Raw genomic sequence first — 20521 nt, forward strand, 5'->3', positions numbered from 1 at the left:
CTAACGGATTAAATATAAAATATTTAAGGATGATACGAATTCTACATTAAGGGTGTCGGTGCCGGTTTTTCCAATTTTCCGTATTTCTATAAAATTTGAAAATTAATAGTTTATAATATTTTAGTTGCTACCTTAATTATAATGCTTTTCCACTAATCTACTGACCGATACCTACTTGTGAAAGGGGGCGAGGGGGGGGGGTTGATATGGTGTATTATATCAACAAAAATGACACACATTATATCTATAATAATCAATAAACGATTTAACCAATACTAATATGTGTAATAAAATGGGTCAAAAATGTCACTCGCACTACATTTTGCTGCTTAATACATTAAGCGTACCGAGTTATAGTTTGGTGTAAAAATCGAACAAAATTAATTAATTTTTGTTTGATAAATATTTTCATTTCACGCTATTATTTAAAAAGCGTTTCTGTCTAAATGATGCAGAGTATGTAATTGAAATCTGTAACATCATTCAAAACCGTATTTGTATTAATTCGTATAACATACTAACACCTAACAGCAGTGTTGCATATATTATAGGGGTTTGGATAATGAGTCATAAACCTTCTTTCCCGAAACGTTATATGAAATAATTTATCCGAGCGTTTAAAAAATCATATTTTAAAAGTACGTGTCATTAAAAAAAAAAAAAATGCCAAAATGGTTGGCGTATTATAAAATATTTATGTCCGTAGGAACTTGGAACGATATGTATTACTTACACTGGAGTTGAAGTTTGTATTTCCAGATTATCTGGTTGACATATGGTACATAGAATTAATGTGGCCACTGACAACCCAGAAAGTTTTAACATAGTAACACAATATAATATTATATTACTCTCAGTGAATCCATTTAAGAGAAACATATGTACATAAAATTCAGTCGCTATTATACTGGTTTCAATTGCATATTACCAATGTATATACAAGACTTGGGTTAGGTTGGAAATAAAACCAATCGAGTTCAAGAGGTAGTTGACTTTAAATTGCAAATCATTTATATTTGTACTATGTGCAATGGTATAAACACCTTTTTTATTTACTAACGACAAAACAACCTAGTAAAATATTACGTAGAGCTCTTTGGATATTTTTATACTTTTCACATTTAGTTATATTATAGGTATACAATATTAATGTACAATAGTTTATCATAGTTTGTGCAAATAGGTAAGTAATAATGTACCGAAATCAAAATGCTAATATTTTTTTTTTTCAATAAAATTGTGAATTATACTCGTGCAGTGTTATTTAATATTATAATTTGATTAAATGTATTATTAAATGAAATAATGGGAGTCAGCGTAACTCGTGAACTGTTCTGTATAATTTAATAAAATTAAACATAAATAGTATCGATAGTCTTTGTTTAATATATATTTTTTTTTATTTTAGTGCAAGGATAGAATATAAGCCATGCATGGTTGATTATTGCTATAATGGATAAAATATTTGAACAATATACCCTTATTATACATGCCAACTACGAATGAATAAAGTAGAAAAAATATATGAGCAAAGATTTGAGTAGCGTGTAAAAATATAGTGGACGTTGAGGAGAGGAGTGTTATATATATTTACTGCAGATGCAAAACCTTCTTTGGGTAAAAAAAATCTTCTGTGCGCGCCACTGTCCAACAATGGCAATATGACATTACTACATTATTGCATAATAATAATATGGTATCAAAGGTTCTAAAAGTTGACTCTTGATGAATCGGAAAAATGTAGTTATTTTTCACGCGCCTAATATATATTTCTAAAACATAAAAAGGAACGATTCTAAGGTTATAGAAAGAAAAAAAATTGCGTTTATCCATTCACGATACTCGATAAAAAGAAATCCCAAAATGTTGAACAAAATAAATACCATGCCATCAATACGACAGCCGACAATACAAATACAGAATAATGAAGAAAAAAATCGTTTAAGTCTGCTGTTAGCATATTTTTGGATAAGAGGTATACGGTACACCTACGGAAATTAGTTTTTTTTTTACCTTACACACATCGAATTTTTTTCTTATTTTCTACAAAATATTTATGTTACGGTTTACGAGATATTTTCATACACCTAGGTACTAACACACATATTTTATATTCAGACTGTGATATAAAATGCGAACGCGCGACATTAACATATTATATTATTCTGATACCGAATTTATTTTAAGTCACACAAAATTTCAAAAAAATTTATAGATTCGCTTCGGAATTCACTCTAAATCCTGTTACATTATTTACCAAAGCAAAATATATTATAAAAATAATATTTCCATTTATTGGGCGTATGGTGTAGTAGATTATTTCGGCACGAACTGGGTTCGATTTAGTCAATGTCACTTGCAAAATTAAATGTTTGAAAGTTGAATACACTTTATATTTAGTTTTAGGGTAGGTATTTGATTTTTAACCAAAAATAATATATTCTAAATTAATTACAACGATTTATTTTCAATGTATTCGGTTTAAATGTGCTGAACAGCTGGATAGAAATACTTGTAGAAAACAATTAGCAAACATGCATGTAACATGTCGCCTCCACGTGTGTTCCACTAGTATTGATCACGACAACTGTCTAAAATACCAAAGGTCCCTTCATAGGTAAGTTAAAATATACAGTTATAAATATGTTTATGAATTAAATATATAATTTTTGTGTGCTAAGTTATTTATAGAAAACTAAAATTGTTTTTTTTTTTTAAATTATTTACCGACAGTGTCTATTACTAAAACGTATATAAATACGGAACTTACAATACCTATAGGTTTTGTTCTCGTCATCTATCGCGTATTCTCGTATTACAGTAAAAAATCATGTAAAACTTATTCAAGACAACTTAATGAAATTCATTATAATGTAGTGCTAAAATATTAGTAATAATTTGGTTATGTATTTATTAACCATAGAACTGTTGTAACGAGTAAGGTACTTTTTAATTTCAGAGTATTGTTTTAAATTGATTAGCAATTTTGTTGCGAAAATCCTTTTTGAAGAAATACGTGTTGATCATAATTGATTATTGTTCATACTTTATAATATTACATTGACACTAAAATATTATCATATTATCAAGTATTACATTAATAGTACATATACATATTTGAATATCTTGTTAAACGTGACTACAAGACTGACTGCTATTATCAATTATTATTTAAATTGTGCACGTGTAAGCAGGTGGCACTAGAAAGTGTGATATATTTTACTACAGGTTATAGCACCAACAATTCCTTATATCTTAATTGAATATATTGTTGGGATTATTTAATATATAATTAAAAATAATAATAAATTAATATATAAGTGTGACTGATGACAACTGTTACCTACGTGGCTACGTCTAATGTCTATAAGTAATAGTATATGCCTTATAATAAGGTTCAACTACAAACATCAAAACTTACTCAGACATTTCCTAATTATAGTTACATATAGCTTATTGGTTAAAGACATTTTTTTTTTTACTATTTTTGAATAATAAGCGATTGATATTAATGTATTTATGTGTGATTTTCATTCGTTATAGACGACTTATGGTCATTAGGATTTCGTTTTTTACACAATATATTATGATGATATTCATACATAGTTTAAAATTTTACCTACTGGCTACTATAGCTTAAATGTTTAATTAAATTAGTAGACCTATAGAGATTTACAATAGATAGTTTTATGCCAACGTGGAATATTGTTTAATTGTTTACATGATTGACCAGTATAAAATACTAATTTTTCAAACAATAAATGAGTTGTATGCCCAAATGTATATATATTTCTTATTAGCTTTCAAGTATTATATTAAAGGGATTTGTGTATTGAATACAATATATTGTGCTTGTGCTGTGATATTGTTGACACAATATCATTTAACTATAATAATATTTAGTTATAACTATGTACGATGGACAATATGAGTGCGCATTACTATAAAACACAGTTTAGATAGTATGGTTGCTTAACGAAAGAAAAAAAGTGGGTCTTGGATGTTCTTCACCGAATACCTAGGATCATAGAGCACTTTCAGAGGATTTATATAATAACTAACCAAATGACAAGATAATACACTAGATATTATTAACATTAAAACTCTAAGGTTTTTATAAAAAAAACCTGATAGATGGCACTGTAGAATCTTAGGTAAAATCAGGTAAATTCAGCTGATATCGGGAGAATATTAATTTATTGTGGGACGTAAACGTTCAGTAGAATGTATTACATCGTACTGTAACCATACTAACGTACATTTCCCCAGCCCCCCAGCCACAATAGATATTTTTATATTACCTACGTACATTTAAAAGATAATGTAAGTGCACCAAAAGACTTGATCATCGACTAAAATGTACACCACACATGCTGTAATCCACGACAATGAGGTGACCAATGAGTCTGTTACAGTTGATTCAAATTTATAATAAGCCTCGGCTTGATTGCGATAATATCTAAATGAACAAAAGTAGTATAATTTGGTATGTTCTGATGGCGCGCCCCCTGGCCCTGCTGGCCCTGCTGGCCCTGCTGGCCCTGCTGGCCCCGCTGGCCCTGCTGGCCCTGCTGAACCGCTGATCCGCTGAGCCTTGCTCGTCATCACCGCCACCCGATCGCGCACGTACGCGACGTATATTTTACCCCACCCCGTCCTTGCTCATCTTTGCTCGCCCCCTGATCCTTGCTGGCCCTCCCCACCCCACCTGATGGCCAACCCCGTTTCCTGGTCATCACGTGGCCGAAATACCATATTATTGTACACACCATATTATTGTGTATATTATTGTACATATTATTGTAAACTTTTTTTCATTAAATAAATATTGAAAAAAAAGATTGGTGGGATTCGAACCCACGACCCCCGAGTTAAAGCGCTGACGCCTTAACCCACTAGACCTCAGACCCGATATACCTTTAATTGGATTCTTAACGTATATAGATGAATGAAATACACAATGACCGCCTACATGACCAAGACATGTTATCATATATCTGTTATCAAGTTATCACTACCAACATATATATATTTTTCCGCGCATGCGCATTTTCAATAAATATTGCAAAAAAAAAGCCCCGGAGAGATTCGAACTCTCGATCTCCGTCTTACATTCTGGCGCTTTAACCAACTAAGCTACAGAGCCGGTTTACCTTTAGTATGTGTATATAGCTGTGTGAATATATACATCTCGATGTAATAATTGATACATTTATGTATCAAGGACTTGTGCTACATTTAAGAATAATATACTTGTACAATTACATAAAATAAAACGTCTTGTGTGTCCCGATAAACCCTAACCGGTGTATCATTCTTCAACAAGATTATAAATGTATACCCTTTGTATATTTTAAACCTTGTCCACCTACACCTTTTACGGTTCTAGGTATGTTAGCAACTATTTTTGTAAGGCTTCATCAAGTGAGGGATATGTATAGAAATATACACCATTGTGTTAGACACGTATTGATAGTTCCAACTGTCCGGTCTGTTGTCAACACGCACAGGCGAATTCCTGGAAATTGTACTGATAAACGATGGTTCCTAAAATAATTGGTAATAACTAGTGATGTACACATTTATCATAGTAAATACCCGATTAATATTTTGGTAACCCACGGCTTGAAATGCTACTCCTACCACAAATGCTCAGATTTCCGGACACTTGCTCCGTTGTCCGCCAAGACATAATCAGTCTGTTCCAGACACCCTTACCTGTTGTACGTTTACTTTACCTTTGCTGTCTCCGTGTTTTCGCAGTCCTAACAATTCGCTTTACGCACTCTGTTTAATTTTTCTAAGTGTTTAATTTTTACAAGTGTCTTAAATACATTTTCATTTTAAAACATTTTAATCATGTTTAAATGCGATCAGTGTCCGTCGGTTTTCTCCGCTAAACGTAATTTAGTCGCCCACCAAAAGAAGCATACAGGTGTATCTTTTCCATGTACTACATGTGTTAAATCATTTAATGACAAGTCGCATCTTAACAGACATATGAAGAACATTCATGGTATGTACTAAAAATATAAAGTTTTTTTTTTTTTTTTTATACAATATTAATTTATTATATTTCCTAAGGTATCATAAATGTTCCAGCCCACTTAAGACCATTGCCCGCTGCGCCGATCACCGCTCAACCAACACGATCAAGCGTCATACAGCTCGCGCCTCTTGCCGCTCCACAGGCGAATATCCAAATTGCCCCGCAGATATTTGTACCAGATGTCCCGGCCGGTGGTTCGAATGTGGTAACCGAAGACGACATGTGTATGGAAGCCATGGATGAATTCGAGGATAGAGGTTAGTTTTATTTTATTTATCGGATAGAGGTTAGTTTTATTTTATTTATCGGATAGAGGTTAGTTTTATTTTATTTATCGAAACTGATTTTTAAAGACCCGCTGATTTTAACGGATCATTTTTTAAAAAGATATACCAACAAGTATTATTGCTCGACCAATTAGATTTTTAAAAAATAAATGTCGTTAAATAGATTTTTAAAATTCAACAAATTATCTTACAACACTTAATCAATTACTTAGATTTATTATATATATATATATATATATATATTTTTTATTTTAAACTTATCAAAAGGTCTGTGAAACGATCAATGGTATAATAGTTGGAGTATTCCGGCATTATATCGATCAATTCACATGTCGCATCCTATGGGGTAATAGTTGGAATATTCCGGCATTGCACCGGTTGTCAGATCGTTTGGTAGATTTAATTTTTTCAACGCGTTATTTTATTATATGATATTTATTTTAATTTATTTTAAACTTATCAAAAGGTCTGTGAAACGATCAATGGTATAATAGTTGGAGTATTCCGGCATTATATCGATCAATTCACATGTCGCATCCTATGGGGTAATAGTTGGAATATTCCGGCATTGCACCGGTTGTCAGATCGTTTGGTAGATTTAATTTTTTCAACGCGTGATTTTATATGTCAACATTTTTTATAACTTCGTAGTTATATCAGTAGATTTTTTAAGATTCGTGAGGTTAATTAGATTTCTAATATAGATAGGGCATTAATTTTATTAGATATTGATATTAGGTTTTTTTATTTTTATTTTAAAGATTCTTATACAACCATAGATTGTAACGGAAAACGTGTATCGTCCGCTAACACCGGGTCGGCTGCTAGAGCAAAAAAAATTAGGTTGAATATGGTGCAGTCCCCCGGCTTTATAGAAATCTCGTCATTAGCAAGCCGTAAAATAGTTTGGTATTATGCGAAAAATCTGTTCAACTGTCAGGTTTATGACGAGTTTCTCCGGTCTCTCATGCCCGAGCTTGAAAATTTGTTAAAGACAAGTGTGCACCGCCACCCTATTAAATTCAATTTAAAACTCGAGGCAACCTACAGCCGTCCGCACGTAGCAAACTCATCAGAGAATAGGGCGTTTAAAACTTCAGCGGTCGAATTTTTTATTGATAGCAATGTTACGAAGATTTTAGAGAGAGCGTATATGAAGTTGATGACCGAGGCGGAAGAGTATAAATCGCGCGGCAGTGGATTTACTCTGGAGACAATAGACGGGTTGTTGTTAGCAGTATATAAATATACGCCAATGGGGGGCTCGTCATATATCAAGTTGCCAGCATATATCGATAGGAAGCGGGCTACGATAAACCCACAAAATACGGATCAGCAATGTTTCAAGTGGGCAATATTGGTGAAACATGTGACTGGGCCGGCGGTATGTCGTATCGAAGGAAATAAGTATGGGCAACACGAGGACAAATATGATTTTGCGGATATATCGTTCCCGACACCTTTATCAGATATCTCTAAATTCGAAAAAAATAATAATAACGTGTCAATAAATGTATACGGTCTCGATAAAAAATTTCAGCCTCCTAGAAAATATCCAACCTATGAGGTGTATCCACTGCGTGTGGTCGATGAAGAAAAAAAGGACCATTTTGACTTGCTGTCGGTGACGGACGGAGACAACTCGCACTTCACATATATTTCAAATTTTTCAAGACTAATTCGTAAACAGAAAACTACGCATACCGAGAGATTAGTGTTCTGCAAAAGATGTTTTACTAGTTTTGACGATAGACGACATAAATATAAGCTGAGCGGACAGGAGGCGCTAGAACAGCATAAGAAGATATGCGGTGAACATAAACCTATATTACCGGTGATGCCAGTAGAGGGGAGTGTTTTGGAGTTTGAAGGGTGGGGTAAGACACAACGTCATCCCATAGTTATTTACGCAGATATTGAGGCAATTTTAATGAAGACGGATGAGAAGAAGGGAAAAAGCACAACAGTTATACAGAGACATAAACCAATGAGCTATGGTATTTATGTGAAAGCAGCGAAAAATGTACCAAACGACTTGCTTAAAAAATTTAATATACCAACAAAAGTTGTTATTCATCGAGGCTCAGAGACGCGAGCGGAAGTAGCGAAACATTTTGTTGAGACGGTTGTAGCATTATCCAGGAAAATTGAAGACCTTTTGAAGACCAACAACACAATAATAATGAGTCAGGAACAACAAGACGAGTATGAGAGGAGTATAACGTGTAATTTATGTACAAAAGAGTATACAATTTTAAACGGAAAAGTGCGAGACCACTGTCACCTGTCTGGCCAATATCGTCAAACTATTTGTAACAGGTGTAATCTAACATTACAAACACCGAATTTTGTGCCTTGTTTCCTACACAATTTAAGCAATTATGACGCACACTTCATCGCCGTGGAGCTGGGATATGATGAACGCAGTACAACAGTGATTCCTAATAGCGAGGAGAAATTCGTCTCATTTAGCAAATATATTTCAAATAAATTTACCCTTCGATTTATAGACACTTTTAGATTTATGGCTTCAAGCTTGTCCTCTCTCTCAAAAAATTTAATAACATCTGGATTTGATAAGTTTAGAGAAACTTCAAAACATTTTTCTCATAATGATATGGCTCTAGCGACACGGAAGGGGGTGTACCCATACGAGTATACAGATAGTTGGAGGAAATTGGATGAGGGTGCACTACCACCAATAGAGTCATTCTATAGCACGCTGTTAGAGGAAAATATTAAACAAAAGGAATATGAACATGCAGTCACAGTATGGAACCATTTCAATTGCAAAACACTAGGAGAATATAGTGATCTGTATTTGAAAATAGACGTATTATTGCTAGCGGATGTATTCGAAAACTTTAGAGACATTTGCCAAACGTCGTATAGCTTAGATGCGGCTTTTTATTTTACGGCTCCTGGATTAAGCTTTGATGCATGCTTGAAATTCACATCCATAAAACTTCAACTTTTGGCAGATTATGACATGTTGTTGATGTGTGAAAAAGGTAGGGATATTTTAAAACATTTCAATAATTATTAATTAGCAATCTTGTTATAGGTATACGTGGGGGTCTTACACAAGCGAGCATGCGTTATGGTATGGCGAATAATCGGAAAACGACTAAATACGATGTGAATAAACCAGACTCATGGATAATTTATCAAGACTGTAAGTATATACAGATATTTACTTTTTTTTTTTTTTTTTTCATACTTATTAATTATTTCGTTTTTATTTTTGTAGGTAATAACTTGTATGGCTGGGCAATGTCCGAGTGCATGCCATATGGTGGCTTTGAATGGGTAGAACCTACACTTGATGGATTGGAAAATTTAAACGATACATCTGAGATAGGACGGATGTACGAGGTCGACATAGAGTATCCACAGCACTTACACGATGATCACAACGATCTACCATTCTTACCGAACAGCGGTATACCACGTGGATCTAAAATAAGGAAGCTCATGGCAACACTAGAATCTAAAGAGCGGTATATTATACACTACCGTAATTTGAAACAGGCTATGGCAAATGGTTTAATTGTGAAAAAAGTAAATTTTAAAATATTTTGATTATATAAATATATATTACATTAATGAATTTTGTTTTAGGTTCATAGAGTATTGCAGTTCAAACAGTCCAAATGGCTGGCTAAATATATTAATTTAAATTCTGGGATGAGGAAGAAGGCGATGAACCAGTTTGAGATTGATTTCTATAAACTGATGAACAATAGTGTATTTGGTATGTTACTTCCAAACTTTTTTAAACATTTTACTAACATTTTCTCTTAACTTTCCAGGAAAAATGATGGAATCGATGAGATTGAGGATTACTATGGAACTTGTTTCGAACGAACAGCGCTTGCAGAAATTAATAAACCGATCGACATTTAAATACTGTACTAATTATGAACATAAAAATATAACGGCTGTAACATTGGAGAATAAAATTATAGATTTCTTTAAACCAATCTATATTGGTAAGTATTATACTCATATACAGCTTATTATATTTTAATAAACATTTACCAACACATTTATTATTTATAGGATTTGCAGTGTTGGATATCAGCAAGACAATGATGTATGATTACCACTATAATGTGATGAAGAAACATTATGGTCCCAGATTAGCTCTAATGTATACTGACACAGGTATATATATATATATATATATATATATACTAAAACTTCTCTCATATAATATCATTATTTTAATATCATTATTATTCTAGATTCTCTGATATATCACATAAAAACCACAGACTTTTATGCAGACTTGGCGGCCAACCATAGCTTGTTGGATAGGATGGACACCGCCAACCTGCCTCATGATCATCCATGCTACATAGCAGATAGAAAGAAAGAACCGGGTGTCTTTTCTGATGAGGTGGACGGCAACATCATTACAGAGTTTTGTGCGCTGAGGGCAAAATCATATGCCTTCAATATATATGCTGGACCGGAAGATGAGGAAAAAGATGAAGAAGACCGAGTAGGAGGAGAAAAGATTAAGGCGAAGGGGGTAAAACGACATGTGGTTAAAAACCACATGACTCTTGAGGACCATAAGAAGTGTTTGTTTGGGGAAGAAGGATTAGAGTTGTATAAGGAGAATATTTCAATACGGTCATTTAACCATCAACTCATGACCATAAAGACAAAAAAATTAACTTACAATAGCTATGACGATAAGAGGGTGGTGTTAGAAGATAAAGTCAACACACTAGCCCATGGACACTATAGTATAGAGTAAGTTATTACAAAATATATATTTAAATTATTTTACTAATATTTCTTATTTTTATAGGGAAGATGACATATGGCCAGAGCTTGAGGAAGATGGAGGGAACTGGAACGATGAGGAAAAAGAATTGATGAGAGAGTTACTACAATGTATAACTTAATTTATATATTTTCTGTTAATTAGTTTTATTGTAAATGTTAAATAGTTTTATTGTAAATGTTATATAGTTTTATTGTAAATATTAGATGTTATATAGTTTTTTTTATATTGTAAATATTATCATGTTACTTGAGATAGATTAATATATATATATTTCTACCTTTTTAATATTTAGTTTGTTTCACATAAACTTGAAATTATTGTAAATACTATGTACGTATAACCATGATATAAGTTGGATTATTATGTTTCATTGCAATATTAGACCTTTATATTGTAAATGTAAGTGTAGTTTGTAAATGTAAGTGTAGTTTGTAAAATAGTAGTGTATAAACTTGTAATATTTTTTTTTTTATTTTATATTTTAAATATCCGTGTATAATTTTATAGTGTCAAATTGCTAGATATTTAAGTTAGTTTAATATATTTCATGTATTATTTTATAAATATCCTTGTATAATTTTATAATGTATAATTGCTAGATATTTAAGTTAGTTTAATATATTTCATGTATTATTTTATATTGTATACTTTATAAATATCCAGGTATAATTTTATAATGTATAATTGTTAGATATTTAAGTTTTTTTTTTTTTTTTTTTTTTTTTTTTCCTGTATAAATGTTTATAATCATTTTTTTCTGTTTCAGGTAGATGGAAGCCAATATATTTTAAAAAAAAAAAAACCTTGTAAATGCTGACATATAAGTGTATATATGTTAGCATATAAATAAAAACAATGTTAAAATATAATATTATGCCATGTTTTTTCTGTTTCAGGTAGATGGAAGCCAATATATTTAATTAGCCTTTAAATGTTAAATATATATATATATATAAATGTATGTAAATGTTAACATATATATATAAATGTATGTATGTTAGTATATAAATTAAAAAAAAAACAATGTTAAAATATAATTATGTTTATTAAATAAAATGTATACATTCACAATTTTTTAAGAATTATTTATAAACCATTTCCTTATAGCAAATACTTTATAGAATGTACATTGTTTTGGATTAAATTCCATATGAAAAATACAACAAGGTAGAGTTTCATCGTCACATAATTGATCCAAACGCGGACATCCAAGGTCTTCGATGTTGATTAGTGCGACTTGAGGTATAAATTCTGTAAGCAGCTGTTTTTTCTGCTCACCTTTGACGTAAATGCATGAGAACTTTAAAGAGTTTAATATTCTACTTAGTTCTTCATACTCAACATCACCATATTCTATAGTAAGTTTATGGTAGTTATGTTCCAACCACTTATTAGTTTTTCGACTCTTGTTGTCCTGCTTAGATTTAGAATTTTTAAAAATCCAGTGTTGGTTCGCCCATGTTTCAGTGTCGACTATAGATAATTCTTTAATAAAATATTTATTGCCTGCTCCAAGAACGCATTGCATGTCTGCGATGGCCGACGACATAATTTCAGGTTTATATAACACTGGCAAAAGACTACCAAACACGATGGTGTATACAGCTCGACTGAAATTATATATACCGTATGACTCTAACCAACTATTTTATTTTGTGTAAAATCAAGTTTTCGTAATATTTTTGCCTTCCAGGATTAACAAACGTGAATTTAATTCTGAAATATATGTTCCGTGATTCGGCAATGAATTTTCATCAAATATTCCGGTTATACGATTTATTTCATCTTTTAATTGGGCCACGTCTTGCCCCCGGATAGCGATCGCTGTACTGTTGTCAGCACAGTCATTAATTAGCTGCGACATACGATTTTCACAATTTAATAAAGACTTATTACTTGATTGTATATTATTTTCAAGCAATTGTATCTTATCACTTAGATTAACAATATTATTCTTCAAAGTTTCGATTTCTTTCTGTTGGAGTTTCACGTCATTTAGTATCGTTTTGTTACTCGACTGAATATCTGATATAATTCTTTTAGCATCGCTCGCCTGAGAACTACCGAACACGTTCATAGTTATAAAACGACTGACACTATTTTTTAACATCACGTGTATTTATCCAACTATTGTGTGTATTATCGAATCCTAACCACTTGACGTACATTTGATTATGTTTTTTACGTATAATTTTTTCAATTAAATATTCGTTTGGGAAATTGGTCTTGTATATTTCTTCAGAGTAAAAACAACCAGCTATAGGTTTACCCATATAATCTTGTAGTTGATAAGTAACGGGTAATGTTTTATTTATTTTGATAATCTCGAATATTTCCGTAGACCAGTTTGGTAAATAACCTTTTGTAAATACGCCTTTTTGTGTACTTATTCGAACGTTATCGCCAACTTTGAATTTGATTTTTACAGTATTAATTTCACGATGTTTTATTACCACCGAAGCGGGGTTGGAATCTGCTTGTATCGGTGTCATTCCTATAGTCCTATGGTATGAATTATTGTATTCGTCAAGTAACTTTGGTAAAATTGAAACCCATTCGTGTGACCCACGTGCAGTGAACTCCTTATACATTCTCCCTTTCAAAGTACGATTCATCCTTTCCGCGATGCTAGCCTTTAGAATACTGAAAGTTGAATATTTGTGTATGCCATACTTAATCATCAAAGCGTCGAAAGTGGTGTTGTAAAATTCTTTTCCGTTATCGAGTTGTAAAAGTTTTGGTGAACGATCGAGTAATATTTTTGACATTGCGTTAGCGACTTCTTTACCTGTCTTAGACTTTAATGGTATTGCCCAAGAAAATTTTGTAAAACAGTCAATTACAACCAAGATGTATTTGTAACCGCCATTTATCTTTGAATATGGTATCATTTCAACCAAGTCAGCTTGCCATAAATCATTTTTTCCATAGACGTTAACTCGACGCCTAGTGAAATTTTTCCTTGCTGGTTTGTGAAGTTCGTTAGCGATTTCCCGTTTAGACATCTGGAATTCGCTTTATTAGTCCGGCCTCGTGTAATTCGTCGAAAATCGATATTATTTCGTTTGAAACGCTTGTATTGCCAGCTGCTTTTGACGCGAGAAGCAGACGTAATCGGTCGACCAACTCGTTTGGATTATCCCAATACACTAAGTTATTTTTCTGTAATTTCATAGACAGCTCGCCACCCGATGGGAATAATTTACTAATAATTGTTGAATATTTAGTACCACCCTTTTTTATTTTATTTCCAACTGTAGATAAATGTACCGATGTTTGAGTTAATATAGATTTATATACCTCTAAATCACCATCAGTAAAAATAAGTGGATTTTTTAAAAATAATAACTGATTAAGACCCGACGTAGATGGGTAAACAGTACCGTCAATAAGTAAAGTGTTTTCTATAAATTTTACTTCTTTTTTACCCAAGATAATATGTCCGTTTGGAAGTTTTTTCGGACCATAGATCTTATCCAAGTCTGTAGACTGAAACCAATTTTCAATTTCTTGTTGATTGTAGTCCAAAATCGAGGATTTATTGGCAATATTTTCTTTGTTCAATCGAGGTTTATTCGATATTTTAGTTAAAGGATCGATAATTGGTTTTAATGTCTGTGTCATTAATTGTTGAACATTATCTGATCCGGTTTTTAATGCGATATATTTACGTTTAATACTTTCCTTAGCTTTAACTAGCTCATCTAACACAGTAGTTGCTTCCGTCATGACTACGTTTTAAATGATAATATTTATTAGTTGTTTCATCTTATATAACTACAAAAGTATCAAACCCAAAACGATAACGCCCGTTATCACGCTCACTATCTTTACAAATAACAACAAATGTAAACCTCTCACGGTTCCAACATGTTACACAGAAATGTTTAAATTGTGTATATGACATGTCCCCAGAACAGTGCTCGTTGTATACATGTTTTAAATTTGTTTCGTCCTGTTTAAATAATACTATTAAATTTGCGTTGTCACGTATCAGCTGTTTTGGTACTTTTGAATAACTCTGGGCCAGATAGAATATATCTATTTTATTGTGGCGACCTCGAGAAAAATAATCTCTTATAACGTTTTGGTGTTCACCAATAACATCGTCCAAGATAAAAATTGAATTTGGTAAAACTTTCTCGGGTGGAATTACTTTATCATTCTCGAAAAAGGTAAAAATGTTCATGTCATCTATTCCATCAATAATACGTTTTAATAATTTATATTTAGGTTGTTCCAGCGTCTTGGAGTATATGTAAACGTTTTCAAATCGTAACCCGTTTTCATCGACTAGTAGAAAATATATCAGATTGGTCTTACCACACCCCGAGCTGCCGAGTACCAACGACCTTATCGTATTTGGGAAAAGCTCTCCATGTCTCTGTTGAATTGTCTCGGGAGAATCAATATTATAAATTCGGAGTTTTTTCTCTTGTTCGATAAAGCGCATTTTTTTTTTTTTAATTTTTCACTATAAATATAGGTGCTATGTTAGCGATAGCGTCACACGATGTCTCTCGTTCGTAAGCGAAACAACAATAAAGGCTCCGGTCTTATTAACTCTGTTATAAATCATTTACCCGTGGAATTACATTTACCTGGTTATAGGTAAGTCGCTACAATATATTATGACTAATAAATCCGTTTTTAAATTTTGTGATTAATTGTTTTTAGATTTGCCGGTCCCGGAACCAAATTGAAACAAAGATTAGCACGAGGAGAACGTGGTATAAACAGACTTGACGAGTTGGCCAGAGCGCACGATATCGCATACGAGGAAAGTAATTTGCTAACTGATCGACATAGAGCAGACGAAGTATTAGAAAATCAGGCTTGGGAAGTGTTTAAATCTAAAAACACAGGTATCAAAGAAAAAGCGGCGTCTTGGCTAGTCACTACAGCCATGAAAGTCAAACGTAAGCTTGGAGCTGGTTGCGGATTTAAACAAATGGTTTTGGCTGCTAAAAATTCCATCAAAAATAAAATGAACGAAAATAATATAACAAAATTAGTAAGAACATGTCTGTCAGCTGCGAAAAAAATTAAAAAGAATAAAAAGAATAAAACTAAAACACCGAGAATTATACCGATACCGAAAAAAGGTGGTGTTCTACCTTTAATTCCTATTTTTGCTGGTTTATCAGCATTAGGCGCGCTTACCGGTGGAGTAGGTAATATAGTAAAAGTCGTGAAAGAGTTAAATTCTGGAAAAAGCACACCTATTCATTTAGGCAAAGGATTATATCTTACTCCTCACAAGGGTAGTTCTTATAAAATCGTAAAAGGTAAAGGTTTATACCTAGCACCACACAAGGGCGGGTCGGTTAAAAAATCAAGGTCAAAAAACTAATTTCTACGTTACCCGATAGAGCGTTGTACGATTATGAGATTATAAAATACGCTGACATGTTGAAAATTCCTCATTTCATCGGTGTATTTGCTAGAGACAAGTTACCTCGACGAGCAAAACATCAAGAGTCAGCTGTAGTTAATTTAGACATCGAAAACGGTACAGGTACTCATTGGGTAGCGTATAAGAAAATCGGAAAAAAAGTTAAATATTATGATAGTTATGGAAATTTAACGCCGCCGCTAGAATTACAGAAATATTTCAACGGTTGCAATATCGAATATAACTACGAGAGACATCAGAAATATAACACAACAAACTGTGGTCACCTGTGCTTAAAATTTTTATCATGTACACTATAACGTTAACCGGTAACTCTAGCGAATTGTCGTGTGACTTTTTTCCACCGATAGAAGTCAGTAAAAATGCAAAAATCTGTCTGTTAGGTTTTCAAACGAATAATTCTATTCCTAACGTAAACGAAAAGTGTAATAAAATATGCTTCACATACAGTAATGATAACAATATGAATAGCGACAGCTATGTGATACCTACCGGCTCTTATGAGTTGAATGAAATTGAAGCAGCTATAAAACGTGTATTGCATAATACAGATACTTTATTCGAGTTGAGAGCAGATAATAATACACTAAAATGTACAATGTTTTGTAGTGAAACTGTAGATTTTCGTATGACTGATAGTATAGGACAGTTGTTGGGGTTCAAAAATCGTAAATATGCTGCTAATGTCAAACACGAATCAGATACGTTGGTCAATATTACCAAAACAAACTGTATATATATCGATTCAAATCTAGTTATGGGTTCATTCGTCAACGGTAAGCAGTGCCATACAATCCACGAGTTCTATCCGAATGTTCCTCCAGGCTATAAAATAATAGAGGTACCAACACATTTGGTTTTTTACTCCATTAATTCTACATCTATAACACACGCAAGTATAATTTTAAAAAATCAGGACGACGAGTTGATCGATCTACGGGGCGAACCGCTATCAATACGATTATTAATTCAAGACTCGTGATGGGGCTTCAATTTTACAATATAAATAGGGCTGTATATGAAAAACCCGTTAGTCGTGTTAAAAACACTAACAAGGTAACAACTCCGAAGAAGAAAAAATATTCGAGACGAAAACAGACTAAACATAGTCTAACACCTGATAATTTGGCTTTTCTACGCTCGATTAACGTCATTTAATATGGACGACACATATTTAGACGTGACGGCTGGTTACTTCGACGATTGTAAAATAACACAAATTGATTATCATTCTTTTTTACCGTATTCAACATCGGCTCTTTCTAATAATGATGAGGTGCGTATTGCTTTACATAACACAGAGTCTTATACTTTACCATGCGAGAGTTATATTTACATCGAGGGGACAATAACCAAACCTGCAGAAATAACTGACGAGATTAGATTTATAAACAACGGACTGGCATTTCTTTTCTCCGAAATGAAATATGAAATAAACGGAAATCAAATTCAGAAACTCGTCAATCCGGGTATATCGACCACATTAAAAGGATATTGTTCGTACAATAAAACAAATATTTCCTCACACCAAAACGCTGCCTGGGATAGTGATTTTAAAAATGTTAATAAAGATTTTATTGATAGTGGTAATTTTAACGGATGTATTAATCTTAAACATTTGTTTGGTTTTTGTGAAGATTATAAACGTATTTTAATCAACTGTAACCAGCAACTCATATTAAATAGATCATCCATCGATTTAAATGCTATTAAGCAATATAAAAATAACGAGTTAGTGGACGGTGCTAAACTAAAAGACGCTAAAATAAACATAACAAAAATATTGTGGCGGATGCCTATAGTGAGAGTTAGCGATAGAGAAAAAATTCGACTGTTGAAAGTAGTCAACAGTCAAAAACCCCTGACATGTACGTTCAGATCGTGGGAACTATGTGAATACCCATTTTTACCTCAAAACACTTCACATTCGTGGAAAGTAAAGACATCCAACAAGTTGGAAAAACCTAGATATGTTATAATCGGATTTCAAACTGATAGGAAAAATAGCACAAGTAAAGCAATGTCATACTTCGATCATTGTAAAATTAAAAACTTGAAAGTCTATTTAAACTCCGAAGTATTTCCATATGAAGATTTTCAAAGTGACTTTAACAAGAATAAGATGGCGACATTATACCGCGCGTATGCAGAGTTCCAAAAATCTTACTACGGTCACGACGATGTAACACCTCTATTGAACCGATCAGAATTCAAAAATCACTCTCCAATCATAGTTGTTGACATGAGCCGACAGAACGACAACGTGAAAATGTCAACTGTTGACCTCAGAATTGAACTAGAAGCTGATGAGGCGTTTCCAGCTTCCACTTCCGCATATTGTTTAATATTACATGACCAAATTATTACTTATAATCCATTTAACGGAGAAGTAAGAACCTTGTAAATATTTAGTGTAAATACTTTTTTGTAAACCTTAATATTTTATTGTAAACCTTAATATTTATTGTAAACCTTAATATTATTAAATAAAAAAACTTTTTTCTTATATATCACGTCTTTTTTTTTATTTTACATAAATTATTTATTTTACATAAATTATTAGAAAAGTCTACGTTTTACTTTACGCAACGGTGTTTGGGGTTCAGCACTAGTTGATCGAGATGTCCGTGGTGTCTTGAATTGAGACGATGCATGGTTTAGATTGAAAAAAATCAGGCCCATCATTTTCGTCGAACGACAGTTGTTGGCTACAGCTATCATCGGGTGACGTTGGACCATCAAAATGATCTATCGGCTGGAAAAATAAATATAAAATCAATAAATTGTTTTTACTAAAAATTATTTAATAAATTACCTTAGATAAATCATAATCCTCATCCGTCAGATTAAATCCATTACTTCTAATGGGGTCTTCGTACGATTTGTAGTTAGCAGCGTTGACAGGTGAATAGCTTGGTATCATTAATGACGGGCTTCTAAAATTCTTGTCATATGGCTAAAATAATATAAAAAGTATTAAATATTTTATATAATATGTGATAATAAATTTCTGAATTACCTCTGGGGTGTTTGGTGTCACCAGACGATTCATACAAAGTTCGGTTAATTGTATAGGTGCAAACATTCTGATTTGGTTGAGGAATTGGTTTTCACTGGTTTGCTTAACTTCTTGGTTGTTAATGAAAATTTGCATTTCTCGTACATTATTAGGCGGTGAATCCACTTGAAGAATTTTCCCGATCAAATTCTCGGAATATTCGTTCATTTGTTTTATAATTTTGGGTTTGATGAAAATATCTTTTTCCCGTATACTCGCAGCAATACTCCATTCCAAGTTCTGAAGCTGAATTAGATCTGAACGATTCAAAAGAACTCTACACCCGTCCTCAGTTTTAGATTCTATTACTAAAACATTTACTCCTACATACACCATACTCGATAATTTGAAAAAATCTGTCTCGAGAAATGTATTTCGTTTATATGATGTAGGTATTTCTAGTATAAATGATAGCACGTTACCCATAAGCGAGAATATTCGTCTTAGAAAATCTGTTGACAACTTTACGTAACGTGAAGAAGTCAATATATGGATGACTGTTTGGAAATCATCAGTCGGATCGATTCCAACAAGTAAAAATTTTCGAGAGGTAAAGTCCAATGTGTAGGATGTAGAATCTATTAGGGTAGCCGGAGTTGACGGTGGAACGTACGCAAACGGCTTCTTTTTGTAGATTGCAGCATTGTCAGCGATCGAACCGGCCATGTTATTAGTGATTTTAAAAACTTATAAAAACTTGAAATTTATTAAGACTTGAAAAAACACTAACAAGAAATAAAAATGTACGTGTAGTATAGTATAAGACTCTGAACACACTGAATAAATGGCCGCTCTTGCAGGGTCAAGCGTCTGTCGATTTGAGTCATTATTCGGTGGGGGGTAGCATTATTAGGTGGGAGTAAATCACAACAGATGAGAAATTGAATAACAACACCTGCCGTAAAAGGTG

General features: G+C 32.7%; 5 protein-coding genes across 5 annotated transcripts; 3 read left to right on the forward strand and 2 right to left on the reverse strand.

The window, feature by feature from the left end:
- The first annotated feature begins 5746 nt into the window (after window positions 1–5746).
- On the forward strand, window positions 5747–9382 carry LOC132953536 (uncharacterized). Its single transcript, XM_061025922.1, has 3 exons — window positions 5747–6016; window positions 6085–6306; window positions 7098–9382. The coding sequence occupies exons 1-3, from the start codon at window positions 5860–5862 to the stop codon at window positions 9380–9382; spliced, it is 2664 nt and encodes an 887-aa protein (XP_060881905.1). The 5' UTR covers window positions 5747–5859.
- On the forward strand, window positions 9322–11442 carry LOC132953535 (uncharacterized). The gene is made up of 7 exons (XM_061025921.1): window positions 9322–9511; window positions 9587–9897; window positions 9958–10090; window positions 10149–10328; window positions 10399–10503; window positions 10584–11100; window positions 11159–11442. The coding sequence occupies exons 1-7, from the start codon at window positions 9430–9432 to the stop codon at window positions 11253–11255; spliced, it is 1425 nt and encodes a 474-aa protein (XP_060881904.1). The 5' UTR covers window positions 9322–9429; the 3' UTR covers window positions 11256–11442.
- A 615-nt stretch (window positions 11443–12057) lies between these two features.
- Window positions 12058–14142, reverse strand: LOC132953537 (uncharacterized). Its single transcript, XM_061025923.1, has 4 exons — window positions 13591–14142; window positions 12838–12992; window positions 12299–12747; window positions 12058–12062 (listed from the first exon to the last, which is right to left on the reverse strand). Exons 1-4 carry the CDS (start codon window positions 14140–14142, stop codon window positions 12058–12060), a joined length of 1161 nt encoding a protein of 386 aa, XP_060881906.1.
- Window positions 14143–17712: 3570 nt separating this feature from the next.
- On the forward strand, window positions 17713–19197 carry LOC132953538 (uncharacterized). The gene is made up of 2 exons (XM_061025924.1): window positions 17713–18864; window positions 19117–19197. Exons 1-2 carry the CDS (start codon window positions 17713–17715, stop codon window positions 19195–19197), a joined length of 1233 nt encoding a protein of 410 aa, XP_060881907.1.
- LOC132953534 (uncharacterized) lies at window positions 19056–20428 on the reverse strand. Its single transcript, XM_061025920.1, has 2 exons — window positions 19573–20428; window positions 19056–19509 (listed from the first exon to the last, which is right to left on the reverse strand). Exons 1-2 carry the CDS (start codon window positions 20275–20277, stop codon window positions 19357–19359), a joined length of 858 nt encoding a protein of 285 aa, XP_060881903.1. The 5' UTR covers window positions 20278–20428; the 3' UTR covers window positions 19056–19356.
- Between the last annotated feature and the right edge of the window lie 93 nt (window positions 20429–20521).

Source organism: Metopolophium dirhodum, unplaced genomic scaffold, assembly GCF_019925205.1.
Source record: "Metopolophium dirhodum isolate CAU unplaced genomic scaffold, ASM1992520v1 scaffold8, whole genome shotgun sequence".
Taxonomy (NCBI): Eukaryota; Metazoa; Arthropoda; class Insecta; order Hemiptera; family Aphididae; genus Metopolophium; species Metopolophium dirhodum.